The 19,867-nt window shown below is 47.2% G+C and overlaps 1 protein-coding gene across 1 annotated transcript; it reads right to left on the bottom strand.

The window, feature by feature from the left end:
• Positions 1-52: 52 nt before the first annotated feature.
• On the bottom strand, positions 53-18,786 carry map2k1 (mitogen-activated protein kinase kinase 1). The gene is made up of 11 exons (XM_006628733.3): positions 18,382-18,786; positions 9,752-9,962; positions 8,592-8,738; positions 7,994-8,071; positions 7,232-7,283; positions 5,309-5,433; positions 3,102-3,309; positions 2,820-2,884; positions 2,501-2,559; positions 1,807-1,852; positions 53-638 (listed from the first exon to the last, which is right to left on the bottom strand). Exons 1-11 carry the CDS (start codon positions 18,462-18,464, stop codon positions 525-527), a joined length of 1,188 nt encoding a protein of 395 aa, XP_006628796.1. The 5' UTR covers positions 18,465-18,786; the 3' UTR covers positions 53-524.
• Positions 18,787-19,867: the final 1,081 nt, after the last annotated feature.

Below are 19,867 nucleotides of genomic sequence, written 5' to 3'. Positions count from 1 at the left end.
AAGCTGGAGTTGAGTCTTGCGTATAGAGTTTGTACTACACAAGCCAGGAGACTTCAACAGATAAACCATCAGTTTATTTGATCACATTAAATGTTTAAAATATTTGCGTGACTTTTCTTAAAATAGCAAAAAAAAAACACTGGGAGTCTTGTACACTTAAGACACTATACACAATTGTTTTACAATATATTCTCATCTGCGTCTTTTTTTTTTTAAAGGAAATGGGTCTGTCATTGTCATCTGTAGGTGGGAGAGGCGAAAGCAGAACAGTGCCTTGATTTGGGGGATTTTGAATCTAGGCTACAGATTGACATGCCTGAGGAAGAGTGCAGACCTGATCAATATGGTCAGAAATATGGCTTGTGTAAGATGCTCAAGAAAAGGAGAGGCAGCGAATAGCTATAGCGACCAATCTGACAGACCCTTTTCCTTTAAAAGACTGAAATACATTAATAAGCGGGAGGTTGGGGGGCCGGTTATTTGAAGCACACATGCAGCGATGGGTGGCATACCCCCTTTTCCTCTTACACCCCTCCGGTGTGGGTGGGAGTACTGGGCTGGTTCAGGCCAATCGTGCTGCAGAGCCACCCTGCAAAATCCACCTCCTCTGCCTCCGCCCGCTTGATGAAAGCATGCACCTAGGAAGTCAAGGCACACAGTGGTGAGAACGTCCTTAGAAAGTGGTTAGTGTGAGTAAAGTTCCCACTTGGACTTTAAAGGGGAACTGCAACTTTTTATATTTTGGGGTTAGAATGAGCATTGATAAGTGTATTTCAACCTGCAGTAAAAGTAAAATGTACACATTAACATGTTAAACCTCCATTTCACATAAATAAGAATTTTCAGCCATCTATTGCACAATATTCTGACAAAACCTCCGGTGACGTGGGGCCCCTATGACATCTCTTTTAATCAGATAGGAATATTGCTTTTGATTTCAATATGGTTTCACCAACAAATACTGTTAATTCTACATGTAAATCACTGGAACATTTCTGTGGTGAAATGTCTGCTACACAACCTGTACGTTAGTCATTATGGTGACTAGTGAGCAGCAAGGGCAGCATCATGTTGCAGTTTATGGGAACTCAAATGCATGTTTGTGACGTGGAGATTTACAGTACTTTCCCAAAGTTAATGATTTTGTGCTCAGTGTGGAACTTATTTTGTCACTGAGGTTTAATAACCAGTCTCAGAAATCTTTAATGCTTGGTTTTTAGCATTTCTGGAGAGGTCTTGATTTGATGGCCCACTTGATCTTGATCCACTTAAAGATGAAACTTCTTCTGTCTTCAATCTCAAAACCACATGTTTTGGGGAAGACAAAACTTCCCATTTTTATCCCCATGTCAAATGATAGAACCAGTTGGAAGTTTTTAACTTTAACCTATAATTAGAAGTGGGGGGCATGTTTTCCCAGAACCCCTTCATCATTTCAAACAAGGGAAACATGGTGCACATGTGATTAAATGTATTATAAGCACTGTATGACAGAATCAGGATGTGCTTTATTAACATATTACAGAACCCCTATTCCAAGTCTGTTAACCCTCCTGCAGAAGTTAAATCTGAAATGCTACAGCACTGATGCACTGAATATTGCCATTGCAAAGCAACATGGTATCCTTAAACTGCACTCAATACAAAAAAGATCTCTGCATGTACCACAGCTGCTGCAGAAATGCTTTTAAGTAGTGTCTCTATTGCAAATAGTGAATAGCATTGTAAATAGGAAACATTTGAGTGTAAAGCCCATTGTCCTAAATCATTCAATGATGGCCAGTTCAGGATGAAATAAACGCTTACCATGAGCTGTTTTAAATCTGCTCTTTCTGCTGGATTCTTGACCAAGCTGAAAAAGAACCAAGCCTTTACAATTGACAGTATAAAAATGACATGATCCCCTCTTTGTTTCAATTCTCAAAGTCCAAACTATTAATCGTTCTGTGTGCCTGTTTCTACAGGCATTGCATGTTTTCTGGAAAATGCTGATATTCCCACGGTTTGTTACAAAACTGATTCTGGAATTGCTTTGTTTCTCCAATGCCCTTTGGCTTTTTTAAATCCTGATCCATTTTTCATGTCCAGGTTATCAGGGGTATATAATTATGCACAATCAAAATTTTCCAAAACACGCACAGTTTGGAAACCCTTAACTGCTTTAAGTTATTTTTGGAAAACACCAACACTGCTTATGGTTTCTTGGAAACTTGCAATTAAGTGTGCAAATGAGAGGACTTCCTCTCCACACTGTCAGCATTGTTGAGTTTGTAATTGGACCACTAGGGGGCAGAGTATCATGCATTCTATGAAGTAGTTTTGATCTGAAGTTCAGGAACTGGAGTGTGATTTACCCAGCAATGGGAGACAGTGAGTGAGTCAGGGGCCGTTTTCCCTATCTGAGAAGACTATGGTGTATTCTGAAGCTCCAAATGACTTATGCCGTTGAGTTAAAAATGTTTACAAACTTTCGAAGAAGTGACATAGTTCTTGTACTTACCACTTGTTAACAAAGTCTTGAAACTCTGAACCAAATATACTTGGCAGCTTTGGAGGCGGCTGTAAAAAAAGAATGACCCAAGAACAAGACAAAACGGGACAGTTACATCTATTCCATGTTAAATATTTTTGATAATTACAGCGCTGTCCCATAAAACTCCTGTTTTGAGGTACAGAATGTATAAAATTACAGTATATGAGAATAATACAGAAAATAATAATATATATATATAAGTATGAACAGACTACTAAAGGGTTTTTAGAATTTCTGGCCAATCTACCTGTATCCACACTTTAAATTCAGGCAGGAAGCTACACACCTCATTCACAATATAGTCCAGCAGCTCGAAAATCGCCATGGGGGGTCTGCTGTCCGGGCCGTATGCTGGAAGGAAAGCGAGGAAGGTAGTGTTTAATGTCAGGGAATTTTCCTGCTGAATCAATCAATAACACAGCTGCCACACCTTAAAATGCCAATGCTTTCTGTCACAAAGATCATCTTGTGGGGCTGTATCGCTTCTGACCGAGGGTGGACTCAGGACGGCAACTGAGCAGGAGCTGAGAAAAAGGGGGGTGCAGGATGAGGGTTGGGGGAGACTTACAGCTGACAGGGCGGCCAGGAGGTCTGGGTTTGGGGAAAGCCTCGCTGGAGGGCAGGTCGCCCCCTACAGGGCAACCGAAGATCTGCTCCAGCTCCTTGGCGTCAGGCGGGGGGATAGGGTAGCGGCCGATTGCCATCTCCACCAGGGACAGTCCCATACTCCAGATATCGGACTGCACTGAGTAATGGGTACCCTGAAGCCGCTCCGGCTGGACAGGCAGAAAACAATGGGAGCGATGGTTAGGGAAAGATGGGAAGAGAGAACAACAGGAAGGAAGGATTGACAGTGGACAGCAGGGAGGAATAAAGGAGAGGGAGAATGGGAATTGTCGGAGATGCTGGAGTTAGAACATAAAACAGTTACTGCATTCCAGGTGTAGCAGAATCACAGACTACAGCTGTTCTCCAACGAATTTATGCAACCTGACTGCCGAGAAAACGGACCACTTAGATCTCAATGTAAAAAAAAAAACGGGCCGGTTTGGTATAATTTACGGCATTCTCTTGCTAATGAGCTCTTTGTTTTACAAATCATTACCACCAGTGAAATCCAAAATAACGGTACTGTTCAAATATTTGGCAGATGCTTTGATCCAAAGCTCACATGGGATTTAACCCACAATCTTCCAGTTTCACATCCAGACACCTGACTGCTGCTCCACACTGTGGCTTGCTCCAGTGGGACAGCTAGTGCACACGTTTCCTATAGCACATCTAGTAAAATCTATCCGGGCTGCTCTATACAAATCCTGTCTTGGGACGTGTCCTATTTGCACTAGAAATTACACAGACCATACATCACTTCCTGAAAAAAACGGACTGTAAATAGCATAGTGACCCTTTCTCTTTTCCATGAATGTATCTCACCCGTGCCCCCCATCTCTGCCTGTGCACCTTGGTCCCTCCTCTCTCTCCATCGGGGGGGCGGGGGGTTCTGTCTCCCTCTTATAATAATAATAATAATAATAATAATAATAATAATAATTGCTTACACTTATATAGCGCTTTTTCTGGACACTCCACTCAAAGCGCTTTACAGGTAATGGGGACTCCCCTCCACCACCACCAATGTGCAGCATCCACCTGGATGATGCGACGGCAGCCATAGTGCGCCAGAACGCTCACCACACATCAGCTATCAGTGGGGAGGAGAGCAGAGTAATGTAGCCAATTCATAGAGGGGGATTATTAGGAGGCCATGATTAGTAAAGGCCAATTGGAAATTTGGCCAGGACACCGGGGTTACACCCCTACTCTTTTCGAGAAGCACCCTGGGATTTTTAATGACCACAGAGAGTCAGGACCTCGGTTTTACATCTCATCCAAAGGACGGCGCCTGTTTACAGTATAGTGTCCCCGTCACTATACTGGGGCATTAGGACCCACATGGACCGCAGGGTGAGCGCCCCCCGCTGGTCCCACTAACACCTCTTATGCCTTAATTCCTCAATCAAATTTCCTAACTGCGTTTTCCTATTGGGAAATTGTTATTGCACATGACAATTGATTTGGAAAAACAAATCTCGGCAATCCACTGTGTAGCATGAAGTGCTCAAGGACACAGTTTTTACCATGTATACTTTCTAGAGCCAAATACAAATACACTTGCACCAGTGACAGACCTTACAGGAAGGACAAAGCCAGACAGTTACACTTTTTATGTATTTAGCACTTTGTACTTGATTGTTTGATACAGGTATATTATTTCCATGTGAAAACTGTTCATTTTACTACTTACTGGAAGGCTCTTTACACAAAATAGACTTACATCCTTTTAAGGGATGGCAGGGCTTTAATGGAGGCAAATCTATGAACAGCAGGAGAGATTACAGGCCACAGTCATCATCCCTGTCAGGCAGTCTCTGTTGATTATCACACGCATCCAATGTTATATAATTGCAATGCATATGCATGAGGCTGCACTTGTGTGTAAAGAGCCCTTCGGTGCGTCAGTCAGCTTGGCTGTCATGGTTATAGAGAGCAGTTCCTGTCAGCCGCCGAATGGAAGTAAAAAAACAATCCATTACTCTGCTTTAGCTGGCATCCATCATGTACAGAAGCCCGAAAAAGGCAGCCTGTAATGGAAGTAAGATAATTAAATCCTACAACTCCCACTGTGCAATACTATTAACCCAAAACTGTCAGGAAGTCTAGTACTTCCACAATATGAACCACGAGGGAAGAGGAGAGGGAAAGACGGTAACTCACAGACATATAGGACCGCGTGCCCACAAAAGAGTTGGCCATGGAGTCTATGAGCTGGCCACTGACGCCAAAGTCGCACAGCTTGATCTCTCCGCGCGAGTTCACCAGGATGTTGGATGGCTTCACATCTGGAACGCAGAGAGAGGCTCAGAAGCCAGGGGACAGATACAGGATTCACAGCTCTCAGGCGTGCGTCGGCCCCATTCTGTGCAGTATTATCTTTATGTCACACGGTGGGTGACACCCAGCTGTAGAAGCCCCCGATGTAAAGGGCTGCCATGGCTGTGTGGCAACGGCTTAGCATTTCCAGCAGCCAAAAGGGAATCACGATCAGTCACACTGGTGTCCTACCCCACTCCCCCACGAGGAGTGTGAGCTATAAGGAACGAGAGCTGCTGGTCAGCGGGAGTGATGGGCCGTGTTTTTACTCACAGGTCTGTGCGGAGACGGACAGGTCCCACGGCAGCAACTCCCCCCGTGCGCTCAAGAGCACAACGGTCCCCGTGGTTACCAGGCAACCGACAGGCAGGCCTGCTCTGAGCCCGTGCTCCTGTTCTCTAGTGCCTTTTGATCACTTCTTTTTATCTAGCGCATGTGAAGTGCCAGGAGCACTCCTCCTGACTCTGTGCCTTTCTGTAGCCATTGTAAACACACACACGACACTGTGAGGCGAGTGGGAGTTGAGAGAGATGGAGAATATCAGCTGATACTATGAGACACTGCTGTGAGGGCAGTGTGCTGTACTGGGTGGCGGGGGGGCATAGCCTTGTGTCAAACAGCAGGGCTGCCTCTTACACACTACAGTCGCAGCGCCCAGCTCTCTCTGTCATCTGTCTGCACTGTACAGTGTGCCTGTAGGCACTGGCCCAGGTGCAACACACGACCTTCTGTTCCATAGTGTACAAGTTAGCTACAGACGAGAGCAGGCCATTCAGCCTATCTAACCCCTTTGGCTATTGGATAGCAATTTGATTTGATGGATGGCATCCAGCCGTTTCTACAAAGAGACTAGAGTCTTCATATTCTGGGTAAAGGATATTAAGGGTTTAGCGGTAAGAAACATTCACTGACCCCTTTCCTACCTTCCCCCACAGGACAGATGTCTTACACACAGGGCTGGGTCACACCATTTCAGCTGATGCTAAGGCCATGGCTGGGCTTCCTTACTGGTTCCAGGAAAATGAGAAGTGTCAGCAATTGTAACGATGAGACGTGTAACCCGGCTGTTACAATCCTGGCTGTGGAAGACCGAGCTTGGCACTGCAAATGGACTCAGAGTGTACCTACAAACTGCCAGTGGTGCACGACCTCCCTTCAGAGTACCTATTATGAGAATTCCTCTTATTCAAATACACACATACTATGGGGAAGAGACATCTCGCGCCTCAAGACCTGCGGCCACTCTGGAACACACTAGGCTGAGACCTCGATCACTCCAGCGAGACAGCTCCGCTCTCCTGAAGCTCTGTACTCTCGAGGGGAGCGGTGTTGATCCTGGGAAATACTATCTCTTACCGTCTGCAGCCGGGTGATGCTGGTGAATGGCCTCTGACAGTACGATAACTCTGAATTTAATACTTAAACAATGTGTGCTTTGTTGATTTTTATTTGTAAGGCTGTGTTGTCTTGGTTCACAATTAGCTACCACCTGTAAGTTAAAATATATCAACCCTAGTAATAAATCAAAACCCTTAAAATAGTGTAGCTTAAAAAAGGGATTATTGACTATTTCTCTTTTATTGTTGTCATGGTAATGCAGGCTTTCCCTGAATCTGCTTGGGGATCTTCCCTGCCTCCTTCAGCACCTGAGCCAGGACTCTCCCATCCTGCAGGTCAGAGGTCAGGAAGCCATCACACACCTCCCAACGGGGCTGCTTTAGGACACCGCAGTTACAGTAGGTATCCCCATCGTCCACACTGACTCACCCCTGTGCATGATCTTGTGTTTCTCTCTCAGGTACGTCAGTCCTTTGATCACCTGGAAACACAGCAGACAGATCAACTGCAGATCTGCTTCCCAGCAGCCCCTCTCCGTATCAATTCACAACTGATAACCACTGGACCGCCGGACAGGCAGGGAGGGGAGAGAGAAGGAGGGGGCTCATGACTCGTGTTCGAGTCCTCATACATTAGCTTACTCAAATGTGCAGCAGAGCTGGCTGGACTCAGTGGATAAGTCTCCACACACAGCTGCCCTGTCTTGTCCGCACATACAAGTGCACTGACTGCAGTTATGCTTTGTGAAGCAGAAACAGCTGTCACAGAACTCCACGCACGTGCCAGAAGCACATGGAGAGCAATGCCTGGGATACTGCTGCCATGCAAACTGCAGTCTGTCCTGTCAGTTTCTGACAGGCATTCTTGTCACAGCATGGGACAGGCAGGCCCACTGCCCAGGGTTTAAGGGCAGCGACCTTAACACTACAAAAATAGTGACAGGGCAGCCACATCAGCACATCTGCTAGAGCATCACCATGCAAGAGCTCAAGCTATGATTGTACATGCTTTAGGGACTTGATTTGATTTCATTTTGCGTAGGATGCCGCAGGAAATGGCCTCTGTGGGTGCTGAAAAAAATCCCAGCACTATAGCTTTCCATCTGGTGCCTATTTCCACCTGATATAGGATCACATCTATCTAAATTCCCGGGAAATGCCCTATAGCCCCATCCCAGCCTGAACCACTCACTGCAATGCTGACTTTCCCCAGGATCTGCTCAGGGATCTTCCCTGCTTTCTTCAGCACCTGGTCCAGGGAGCCCCCGTCCTGCGGGACAGATGGAAGAATATTTAAGGCTCTTCCTACACTCTTATACTACTGTGTCATTATGTCAGAGTGTCTTCACTGCGCTGGATGGCACCTAGTTCTCTTGGGAGCTCTGCATGCACACACAGTGTCAGGAAAGACTGGAGTAGCACTGTCCCAGGACGCTACTCATTCCCTTACATATAGCAGAGCATCAGAGCAATCCCACCAAGAGAGGAGAAGAGAACAAACGATCTGAAAGAGGGAGAGAAAACTGAAAGAAAGAGAGTAAGTGAGGAAACTGCAACGTCCCCGACACACTGCTGTGGTTTCATCATGTCTCCTAGTGTACAAGGAGACTTTATTGTACCAGCCTTAGCCCTTGATAGTGACCGTGAATACAGGTGTCTGTCAAATCAACGTAAACTTTTCCCGTCACAGACATTCAGAAGAAGAGCTGCCCTGATGCCCTGTCTGATCTGGCTAACCAGTGAGGGCCATACCAAGGCCTGAGCTCAGGAGGGGTGGACACCGGCCCTACCATGTGCTCCATGCAGATGCTGATCTCGCCGTCGCTGTAGAAGGCACCATAGAAGCCCACGATGTAGGGGGAGTTACACTCATGCAGGACCTGCAGCTCCCGGATGATCTGGTTCCTAATGGCAGGCTTGATCTCCAGGTGGATGAGCTGGAACAGAAAGCAAAGGCACGACGGCTCATGGGTGACATGTATTCGCTCACCATTCACTGACCTCTGGTCATGTTATCGGACAGAATTTCTCAACGGAGCAAAATGTGCTGATTTTAAAAAAACTTCAACAAAACAAAAAATCTTTCCTTCTCTGCCACCTTCCTGATTCTTTGTAAAACAGAAAGCCAGAGATGAGTATCTGACTTAAACACAGATAATGTACCAAAAAAAAATCAATTTCCTTTGCAACAGTGCATTTGCAAAGAACATACCGTCTCAGGAAAAAAGCTTTTAATGAAGAGTAAGAGAGACGGTGAAGGGTAATTCCTCTGTCCGGGTTCTTAAGGAGAACCAGGTTTGCTGTTGATAGTCAAGTAGAGTACAAGGGGAGGGGGAGTCTGCATTACAGGAATGGGGGTGAAGATCACTGCATATGTATGTGTCACAGGGCTCAGCCCACTGAGCCAGTTCAAGAGCTGACATTACCCCTCTGAAAGCCAGGCAGTGCCAAACTCTGCTGGGGCACAGGACCGATCTGTGGACACAAAGTGTTCCGCTGTCTAAGGAGTGGCACCGCGCATGCTGGGAGCAGGTATCCTGGCAGGAGCAGGGAGAACTGCACTCATCGAACATGGCAATAAAAAGTGATGTCATTACGTGGCAAAAAACTCTGGGGCTCTGTGGGTAAGGATCTGTACCTGTGGCTCGAAGGTTGCCAGTTCAAATCCCTCCGTTGGGCTCCTGAGCAAGGCCCTTAACCCCAACTGCTCCAGGGGCGCCGTATAAATGGCTGACCCTGCGCTCTGACCCCAAGCTCCTCTCCCTGTCTGTGTGTCTCGTGGATCATGCAAGCTGTGGTATGCGAAAAGACAAATTCCTAATGCAAGAAATTGTGTATGGCCAATAAAGGGATCTCATCTCATCTCTTATCTTACGTGAGGCAGGAGGTTCTAAATGACAGCGCCTTTAGAGCGGTGTGGGACTGGCAGTGACACCACAGGGGCTCGTACCTTTCTGGCCATTATGAGGCCGGAGGGGCGGTGCGACACCTTGAAGACCACGCCCCCGTTTCCGGCGCCCAGCTCGCAGATCTTCTCAAAGTCGTCGTCCTTCAGCTCCCCCACCTTCTGCTTCTGGGTGAGGAACGCCTCCAGACGCTTCCTCTGCTGCTCGTCCAACTCCAGCTCCTCCAGCTTCTTCTGCAGGGCCTCCAGATTCGTCCTGCGGGAGACGGAGGTGGAGGGGCCTCTTGAGTTTCTGTAATGGTTGGTAACTCATTCGTGCACACTCTCAAAGTAAATCACGTGTTGAAACAGGGCCTGAGCAGCAAGAGGACATTGCAACAGATATCAAACCCTTGCGCAGAGGAAATGGTAACAAAACCACTTCCAGATGATGCAAAGGAAGGACTTTTTGGCCCAGTGCAAACCTCACTCCACTTTTACAATCCCCAAATGAACACCCACTGACTCCAAAAGCCTCCATCCATTCATTTTCTAACCATTTCTTCAAGTTCAGGATATTGGAAGTCTATCCTGGCAAACAACGGGTGCAAACTGGTCCTACTCCAAAAGTACAGTAGGTTCTTGTTTATTTACTTATATCTAAATTCTCTAAATATCTCATTTAATTTTGTGTGGCATGACGGTTAGCACTGATGTCTCACAGCTCTATGGTCCTGGGTTCAACTCTGGACCGGAGTGCCTTCTGTGTGGAGTCTGCATGTTCTTCTAGTGTTCACCTTTGCTTTTTTTTTTTCCTCTAAGTGCTCAAGTTTCCTCTCCTCTTCCAAGGCTGGATGGGTTAATTGGCAACTCTAAATGGGCCTGTGTGTTTTACCCAGGAGTAAACAGGACTAGAGTCCTGTCCAGGGCGTAGTCTTGCCTTGCGCCCTGCACCTGCTGGGACAGCCTCTGGCTCAACACGAGCCTCTGCAGCGGCTACGGAAATAAAAAACGTTGATAAAGGAATGATAAATTCAGTGCAATAAACATACCTGCACATACATGTTGTTCAATCCTATAAGTGTTTGCTGGCCTATTCAAACGACTGCATTGTGAAAACTACTGAGTTTATTGGGCTTTGGTCTCATGTGCATGTGAAGCAAGTCCCATTTCTCCACACTGCACTGCCACCCTGTGACCATCGGAGTGACCTCTGGTGTACACCTCCCTTGTGCAAGACACGTTCCCCATAATCCAATCCTCGTGTCTCTCGCATTGCACTGCGGTCCCGCGAAAGTTCAACATCCTTCTTCAGAAAATCGGAAACAAATTTTGATCCGACGCAGTGATCTCTGAAAACCCCTCTTCGAGTCCCCAGTGAATGGAAGAGCAGGATTCCACACTGCTGTGGTCACCCAGCAGCATGTTTCACAATGCCATGCCTGGGATTCCTGGAGCCAATACGATTCAGAGTAAGGCATCTGAGTACTGGTTTGTCAGGTGCCTCTACACCGCTGGTCAATGGGAAGGGGAGGAGCGAAGCACAAACACAGATGCCCACTGTGGACAGAAAGGCCAATCCTGCCCTCGCCTCACGTCAGCGCAGTGACTCGCGCTGTGCAGGACACTGTTAATTCTGCTGCATGGTGTCCGTGGCCTCCGTTGTCATGGACACAAATTTCCTCAGTGACTGCTATGGAGCAGTGCATTATGGGTTCCCAGAGTGTGACCTCCCCTGACCTTTGCTCCAGTAAAAAGCTATACAAGCGCACAACGCTGGCATAAATGGAAACCAATATCGTGGTCAGGAGTTGTTGTAAAAATTGCGAAACGGTTGTTTAAAAATCCCAAGAATTATTTGGAATTGGAATGAATGAGACTGAAAGGTGGTTATCATTTTTATTCCTTTTTTTGTTTAAACGTCAGTCTTTGGCTACAATTCTCTTTATGACTGTAGTTAACGGAGTGCCTCGATGGACATGAAGACCTTCCTGGCTTCCCCATTCCTCTCTTCCCCTCCCTCCGCTCTGCTGTCCCAGCACAGCGCTGGGGAAATGGAAGGAAAGGGAATCTTGGCAGGACCCCCAGCTCTATATATAACTGAGGGGGTGGCCGTGGAGGACTGCTGGAGATGTGAGATGCGTGAGAACAGCAGCCTTTGAATCGCCTCCAACAGGAGCAACAGGAGGAAATGGGGGAAAAAAAACGGCGACTCGTTTTGGTCGGGTTGGGAGGAGCCTTCACCTTCCAGAGTCAGGAGGAAGACAGCTCAGCAAGCACAGGACTGAGGACTAGCCTGGATTCAGACAAACGACAGTTACGTCACAGCAGGGAACATACTTATGAAAGCTATCAGCTGTGTACGGGCGAAGCCTGGGCGGTCATTAATTGAAATTCCAAAGACTGCTATGAAAAATCCAGTCCGGAGGGAGGCTCCAGAAGTTTGAACGTGGAAATGAAGGAGTATCCCGCTGTGCTGGTTCCCAGTGCTGACATCTGTTTACTTCCACAAGACACGCGACAAGAGTGCGACGTGTGACGGTGCCACTCCAGCCCTCCGCAACCCTCCCTCTGTCTAAGCAACGTACTGCCAGGATCTGCTCATTTACATCACAATGGGATCTGGAAGCACTGAAGAAGTGTGTGCTCTACATGTACATGAGGGGGAGGGAGGGTGACCGACGCTCCAGCAGGCTCTATTAAACAGGCAAGATCAGGGTGCAGGAAAGGGTCAATACTTCTTTTAAAAGAAGAAATGTGTTGTGTCCTGATAGTCTGTTTCCTAAAATGCCCCACCGGAAAGGATGAGAGATTATTCTGGTTTACAATCCAAAAATCACAGAGGAAACTAGAACACACACGTACAAGTACTCAGCCTCTCCCAGGAATAATCAACCTCTCGGCAACCTCTCCCCCGTCATCACCCACGCAGTCGTTCTTGTGGGGTTTCCATTTCGTTCCCCTAGTTCGTTCCTCTGCGCCTCCCTGCCTCGCCAGCGCTTGAAGGGTTATGGCTGCCTCTCGACAGCAGCTCGGCGAAGCCATGGCAACCGCGGGCGAGCGCGCCAGCGAGAGGCTCGGGGGTGGCGTGGATCGTGCTGGGACCAGGGGCTCGGGGCGCCGCGTGGTGAAGTGGGGTGTGATCCACACACTTCAGCGCGCGCGTGGGAGGAGAGGCGGAGGGCCAGCTCTGTGGGGTAAGCGGGTAGCATGTCCACCTGGAATCCACAGTGCACTCAGGCAGCCATGCCTTGGCGCTCGTACAGCTACAGGGGAGGCGACAGGCAGGGCTTCAGCACGGCCTTGAGATGAAGGAGGTGAGCCCCCAGATACAAGCCCCGAATTTAATTCAGAGTAAGCAATGGCCTTACCGTGCATAACCTGTTTTTTTAATTTGCTTTGCCAGAATTTTCAAAAGTTCAACAAGTCTGTTTCATGCTTTACCCCAACATTATTGTACTATTGTTCCAAATGGGTTTTATACAGCACGGGCCCTAAACTTGGTGTCATGGTGGTGCAGTGGTTTCCATTGCTGTCTTGCAATCCAGGGGCCCTGGGTTCAATTCCGGAGCTGGAGAGCTGTCTGTGTGGAGTTTGCGTGTTCTCCTTGTGGTCGTGAGGGTTTCCTCCTGGTGCTTCAGTTGCCTCCCACAGTCCAGAGACATACCGGTAATACTGGTAGGTTAAATGGCTTCTGGGAAAAACTGTCTCTAGTGTGACTTTTTGTGTGCTTGTGTCTGTGTGCACTGCAATGAACTGGTTTCCTACCTAGGGTGAATTCTTCCTTGTGCCTGATGCTTGCTGGTACTGGATAAAGTACATGGAAACGGTTCCTATTCTTTGCTTTGGCCCTTGCCCACCATGGTAAGGTCTTCTGACTACTGCACTACCCTAACAAGGTTGTGGAGTAGGGTGCAATAAGGGTGTGTTCACACTTATATCCTCTCTCACGACCCAACTCTTTTATTCGTTCAGTACAATTCGAGATAACCCTGAGACAGGTGGGGCTGTGCTGTTACACGCATGTAGGCATATACAAATCCTGCAGGTGTGCTTGTCTCAGGCAGAACGGGCCACACAGTGTACAATGCAAACAGCATTCCTGCTCCTGCTAATTATTAACCCAGATTGCAGATCCTGAACTCCTTCCTGCTAGGAAATGTATGAGGGTCAGCCAGGAGACTGCTGGTTAGAATCTCAACACAAACTGCTCAGAGGAGGCTGTCTGGCCTGTTCGGTAGCTCACAGCTAATTGATCCTAGGATCTCCTCCAGCCTTTTCTTAAGCACAACCTGGGGACCAGCTTCATCAAGAAATACACGGGTATGACTGTGCCAATGCTTAGGGGGATATGGAATACTCTTCTTGGATACCCTTATCGTCTTCTCTTCTCTGTTCATGCCTATAACATAATGGAGCAGGTGACCGGCTGTGCGCAGCACCAGTCCTGATCTGTAAAAGGTGGACCACTTTTCTCTCCACAGACTTGTCTGCTGGCTAAACCACAGTAATAATAATTCCTTACACTTATATATCACTTTTCTGGACACTCCACTCAAAGCGCTTTACAGGTAATGGGGACTCCCCTCCACCACCACCAATGTGCAGCCCCACCTGGATGATGCGACAATGGCAGCCATAGTGAGCCACTATGCTCACCACACATCAGCTATTAGTGGGGAGGAGAGCAGAGTAATTAAGCCAATTCAAAGATGGGGATTATTAGGAGGCCATGACTGGTAAAACCCAATGGGAAATTTGGCCAGGGTGCCAGGGTAACACCCCTACTCTTTTTGAGAAACCCACTGGGATTTTTAATGACCACAGAGAGTCAGGACCTCGGTTTTGAGTCTCATCCGTAGGACGGTGCCTTTTTACAGTATAGTATCCCCGTCACTATACTGGGGCATTAGGACCCACACAGACAACAGGGTGGCGCGTCCTGCTGGTCCCACTAACACTCCTTCCAGCAGCAGCCTTAGCTTTCCCAGGAGGCTTCCCATCCAGGTACTGACCAGGCTCACACTGCTGAGCTTCAGTGGGCTGCCAGCTGTGAGTTGCAGGGTGATATGCTGCTGTCATCTTATACCCTAAGAAGACACTATCATTCAGTATCATCTTACGGCATAATAAACATATGGCAAAAACACACGAGTTGGAATTAAATCACTCTAATGATCAGTGGATGCCTCTTAACCTTAAAACACGTGGGAACTCTTGAGAACAGGCTGGCTTCCACCTCTTTTTAAATTAAATAGACTTGTCTAAGCAAAGAACTCCTGCTTAAAGATCATCCTACTGTAAGGCACTGTACCTCCTCTGGAACCAATGAGCAAAAAAAAATAACAAAATCCTCCACAATCCTAATGAACCATCCAGACCCTGAAGGATTATGCTGGCTTGTTATATAGACACTTGACACCACTCCCACATGGACGGAGTGTGTATAGAGAGAGGCTACACACAATGCAGAGGAGCCAAGACAGCTGAAATCACATGCTAGACTCCGCCAGTCCTCAGGAACAGTGATGCCAGCTGGAAGGGAACTGTTTTGCTAGGTGAGATTTAATTAGAAAGATTGGCCTAATCAGTTGCCAGGGAGAGAAAGCAGTCACTGCCAGGTTATCGTTCCAGCTCTTTCCTGCACACAGCTGGACAGGTGCTGCCTTGCTGTAAAAGGGCCAGTGCATAAAATCCCTCTGTGCAGTTTTTAGAATGCAGCCAGAGGGGGTTATTTTCCTAGGTAGCAAAATACAGGTGATTTTGTTGGAGCTGGAGCCGTCTCCAACACATGAGAGCAGCCACAGAGTCTTAGCATCAATTCACGCCTCACCTTGCTAAAAATTCCCAACAGCCCTGAATATATTTAGAATGTACCGTAAAATCAGAAATAGATGGGCAAAGGCCTCTTTGAATTTAAAGCACACGGAAAAGAATTGTGCTATTTAAAACCAACTCTGGAGCATTAAGAAAAGTCTTTTTGGACATGTAATGTTTTTTTATGTCATGCTCTGGCTTCCTCTGGCTAGTGCTGTGGGTCTAAGGGCAGGGCAGCGTGCCCCAGCCCAGCTGTGAGACTGTTCAGGGGATCAGTCCCGCTTGCCTGACACACAGGCAGCAACAGACTTGCTGCATTCCTCATGTCAGAAGCAGGAATTCTATTAAGCCCCTGTTCCGAGTTCCAGAGCTCCAAACTCCGGCCTGCACTCTGTAGCAACATTCCGGAGGCGCTGCACGCAGCAACCTGCCCCAGCAATGTGGGAGGAATGCGTGAGCGCAGCTCCGCTTTCGTGAGTCACAGGGGGAGGAAATTAAGGCATTGAGCTGGTATGTGAGATACACAACACCCCGATTGTTTTTACACACGCAGATGAAGGCAGAAGATGTCATTTTCATATTCCTGTGACTCTCCTGAACATTTTAAATTCTTGTTGGCTGGTTAATTCAGGATTTCACCCCTTAAGAGCTTCCTGGCAACTGCCCACACCAAGACTATAAAATGGTCACAACAAAAAGAATGGGGTTATCCATTAGTCCACGGTTTGCATGTGCACTTTGTCCATGTTTGAAATGCAAGTTTCATGACACACAAATATGCAAAGTCATCTCTTTCTCAGTGTGCCTCGGGAACACGTTCACAATAGATGCAACTCGGCTTACTGTGGCATACTGTACCCTCTTCACTCAAAACCTGGTCCCTGTACTGCTAGGCGCAAAACTGACAACCCAAGGTCTCACATTTAATACAGAGCTGAACCTTATAATGAGAAGCATCTATAAGCAGCAAACGCAGCAATCTGCAGCCTTGCAATTCAACCCCAGGCAATAATCTAATGGTGTAAAAACAGGGCTCCCTGCTTCAGACCTGCATGGTCTATGACAGTCTCAATAAAATCACAGGGAGTGATCTTCATGGCTGGCTCCTGGCCCAGACGCTCCAGTCTGAGAGACTGAGCAAAACACATCCGCAGCACCTGTGGACTGTGGAGCGGAGGAGACTGTATCTTCTTCTTCCTCACGGTTGCAAACCAGGGCTGAGCTGAACTGTTTACCTACTGTTTCCGTTCAGAACTCTGCCATACTAAAGCACATAGTCTTCATCCAAAGACAACACGGCCATTCAAAAACACCAAGCACAAACAGGAGCAGACACTAACACCCCGCTATCCTGTGCAGGATATGCAATAGTCTGCTCCACAACAAAACAAGGGAACCCATTACAATAAGCGCTGCACACACAGGCTGCCTTTTCATCCTGTCGCATATTTTCTTGGACTTCTGTCCTTGGGGGAGCAGAGGGCTCCAGAACTTCAGAAACATGATAAACATCTGTGGGTCGTTCCAAGCGGAGAGCGATGCTTTCTGCACAGAGCGCTGTAGATTGAAGACAGACAAGCGCTGCCCTTCGATAAGGCCTGCTTAATTCATGGTACAATGTCAGCCCAGCACTCAAAGCTGTAGGCCCAGCTGAACAACAGATTACTGGCCTCTGCGCACCCTTAGTGGCCAGTGAAGCATGGGACCCAGGAAAGCCATGCAGCACAAGAGCCTTTATGCCCCATGTGCAGGGTGTGAGCCCTGCTCGGCCACAATGGCTGATCTCACAGAGAGGGAGGGTGCGGAGAGTGGAGGCTGTAAATTTCGCCCAGTTCATCAACTTTCCAGAGGGCACCTTTTTACCCCCTGTTTTGCCCAAGCGAAAAGCTGTTAAGAGAAATGGAGGGGTACTGGGCATCGCAACTCTGCTGTGAGCAGGCCAGCTGCTGGACACCTGACCTAGGGGACACATCCAGGCTGTCTGTGACCAGTGCTCCTCAGCATCTCCCAGTACTAACAAATCCTTCAGACAGATTCTGTGCCCAGGGTGAGCTACAATCCCACAGGCCATGGTTGCTGTATCATTCACAAACAGAACAAGTGCCAAACTTACCACACAACACTAGCCCCCACTCATATACTGTACCTATCCACTGCAGCTACGTCTGGCTCTATTACAGAGAGGTGTTTTGTGTCCTTAACAGATACGGACATAGATGCAAAAATGTTTTAGCACAGATTACTGATTTGACATTAATGGAAGTGTATATACACACACACACAACAAAAAGACGTACACACCATCAGAGAAAACAAAGTGGATCAATAAGTTGTAGGCGTTGCAAGCAGGTATTGAGGATTTGCATCAACAACATTAATAGTCACAACAGTTTAAAAATACTCAGCGGGAGAAGGAGGGAAGAAAAACATCCAGTAACATGTACACACGCAGGAAACACACAGATCCAAATGGGCTATGGACTAGTTAAACCTCAGTGAAACCAGCAGGAACCCCAGGACAGCCTTTAGCATTCCACTCTGTAACTCCTATTAAAATTCCTGGGAATGGAGCGGTTCAGCGGAACCACTCCTGATGTCACGACACCACTGGGGTCCTCGCAAGATACTCCTCTTTATTTTCGGGGGTGAGGTGGGGGAGTCACCCATGTAACAGCACAGACACATGTCATATGTATTCATTTAAAAAAAAAAAGAAGAAATTACAAAATAGAGCCTCGCAATGAAAACAAAAAAAAAACACCCCAAGCAGGATATTTAGATATACGGCGCTAGTGAGCAGAGAGCAGAGCCACACAGATCACCCGATTCCGAAACAAGGAGGAAAACGTCATTGTAGCTTTTAAAAGATTAGAACTTACTCCGTGGCGCTGGTACCGTTGACAGTGTTGCCATCAGGAGCTGGGTTGAGCTGAATCGGCTCCGGCTTCCTCCTCTTTTGCATTTTTTAGAAAATCAGCGACAAATTACCCGACTACAGGAACCCCTGAATAAATCACGAACTGGCGAGTTACAGGCGCTGGGAGGGAGGGTATCTACTAGTGCAAGACTCCCAGACAAGAGTTAATAATGCAATGATATTTCAAAGAAATAGTGCCGCTATCCTACCCAAGAGTGCAGCCTGTTACACAGTAAAGCCTGCTATCGCTAAAAAAAGCTGTAAGCGGCGGATGAAGACTCGCCTTCCTCCTTCCACTGATACCCAGAATTTCTCTATGGGTGGATAGTCTCTTTATGTTTCAGTAACATTTTTTCTCCCTATTTGCTGACAGCCAATGACTGTGAAGGTGTACGTCACGAAAATATTTACATTAGTCTTCCTGCGAGCTTGGGGACGGCGTCTTTGGGGAGAGCTCCCCCTCCCGGCGAGTTCTGGCTCGACAGTTTTGAATGAACTGTACTGTAGTACGGGATAAAGAACCGTGAGAACATAAAAAAGGATTACAAACGAAACCAGACAGTCATTCGGCACGTCTGACCCGTTTGGTCTTCAGTACCTTAACACTCCAAGCATCTCATCCAGTCGTTTATAGAAGGAAGCCAGGGTATCGGCTTCACCAGATGGCTGGATAGCTTGTTCCACACCCCCACAGCCCTTTTTGTAAAGACGTCCCTGTACCCGTTCTCGGTTCTAAAATGAACCACGTCTGGTTCGTGTTTCACCTCTTGACGAGGGCCACTGTGTTTGTCAATGCCTTTGAGGACGTTAAATTCTTGGATCATCGGGTCTTCTGGTATCTTCTTCTTTTCTAGTAGCAGTTCTGGCTGTACGATCCGTGTGCAGCGTGTGAAGTTGGCAGGATGTCACACTGTACTGCCTATTTTCTTTCTTTATTGTTGCATGAATGAATGAATTAAAGATCACGCTGTCAAAATAAACCTTGTAGCTCAAAACAAAGATATTACACCGAATTAAGCGCAACACGTGATAATTAATGGAGAGCAAGCTGGGGTGCGCGAAAAGACAAATTCCTAATGCAAGAAATTGTGCATGGCTAATAAAGTGATCTTAAGGCGGATTATTTGAGTGTAACGTAATGATAGAATCATTGCAGCTTTTATGTGCAGAACCTCACCCACGTTAAGGAAAGTCACCAATCAAATCTGCTCACAGAGAATAAACGATTGGGTAACTACGTCACTTATGTAGACAAGCAAAACTGAACATTGGTCCAGATTTGGAAGACTGTAAAAAGTCAACAACCAGAAAGATGGAAAAAGTTCGAAAATGTTGCTGCGTCAGCATTTGTAGGCTGCGAGGGAACAGGTAAAGGTTTATTTCATGCTGAATATTCCTGAAGGCTCCACAGCCGAAACGTTGTGTCTCTTTTCTTCTCCTTTCGGCCT

Source organism: Lepisosteus oculatus, chromosome 5, assembly GCF_040954835.1.
Source record: "Lepisosteus oculatus isolate fLepOcu1 chromosome 5, fLepOcu1.hap2, whole genome shotgun sequence".
Classification (NCBI taxonomy): domain Eukaryota; kingdom Metazoa; phylum Chordata; class Actinopteri; order Semionotiformes; family Lepisosteidae; genus Lepisosteus; species Lepisosteus oculatus.
Note: the sequence above shows the minus strand (reverse complement) of the source record. Positions and strands in the feature narration are given on the sequence as shown.

Coding starts and splice junctions, on each gene's coding strand:
- map2k1 (XM_006628733.3), bottom strand. CDS start 18,464: ATGCAAAAGAGGAGGAAGCCGGAGCCGATTCAGCTCAACCCAGCTCCT. Junction 7,284..7,993: donor TGGGGAAAGTCAGCATTGCA/GTGAGTGGTTCA, acceptor CTGTGTTTCCAG/GTGATCAAAGGACTGACGTA. Junction 639..1,806: donor CAGATTTAAAACAGCTCATG/GTAAGCGTTTAT, acceptor TTGACTTCCTAG/GTGCATGCTTTCATCAAGCG.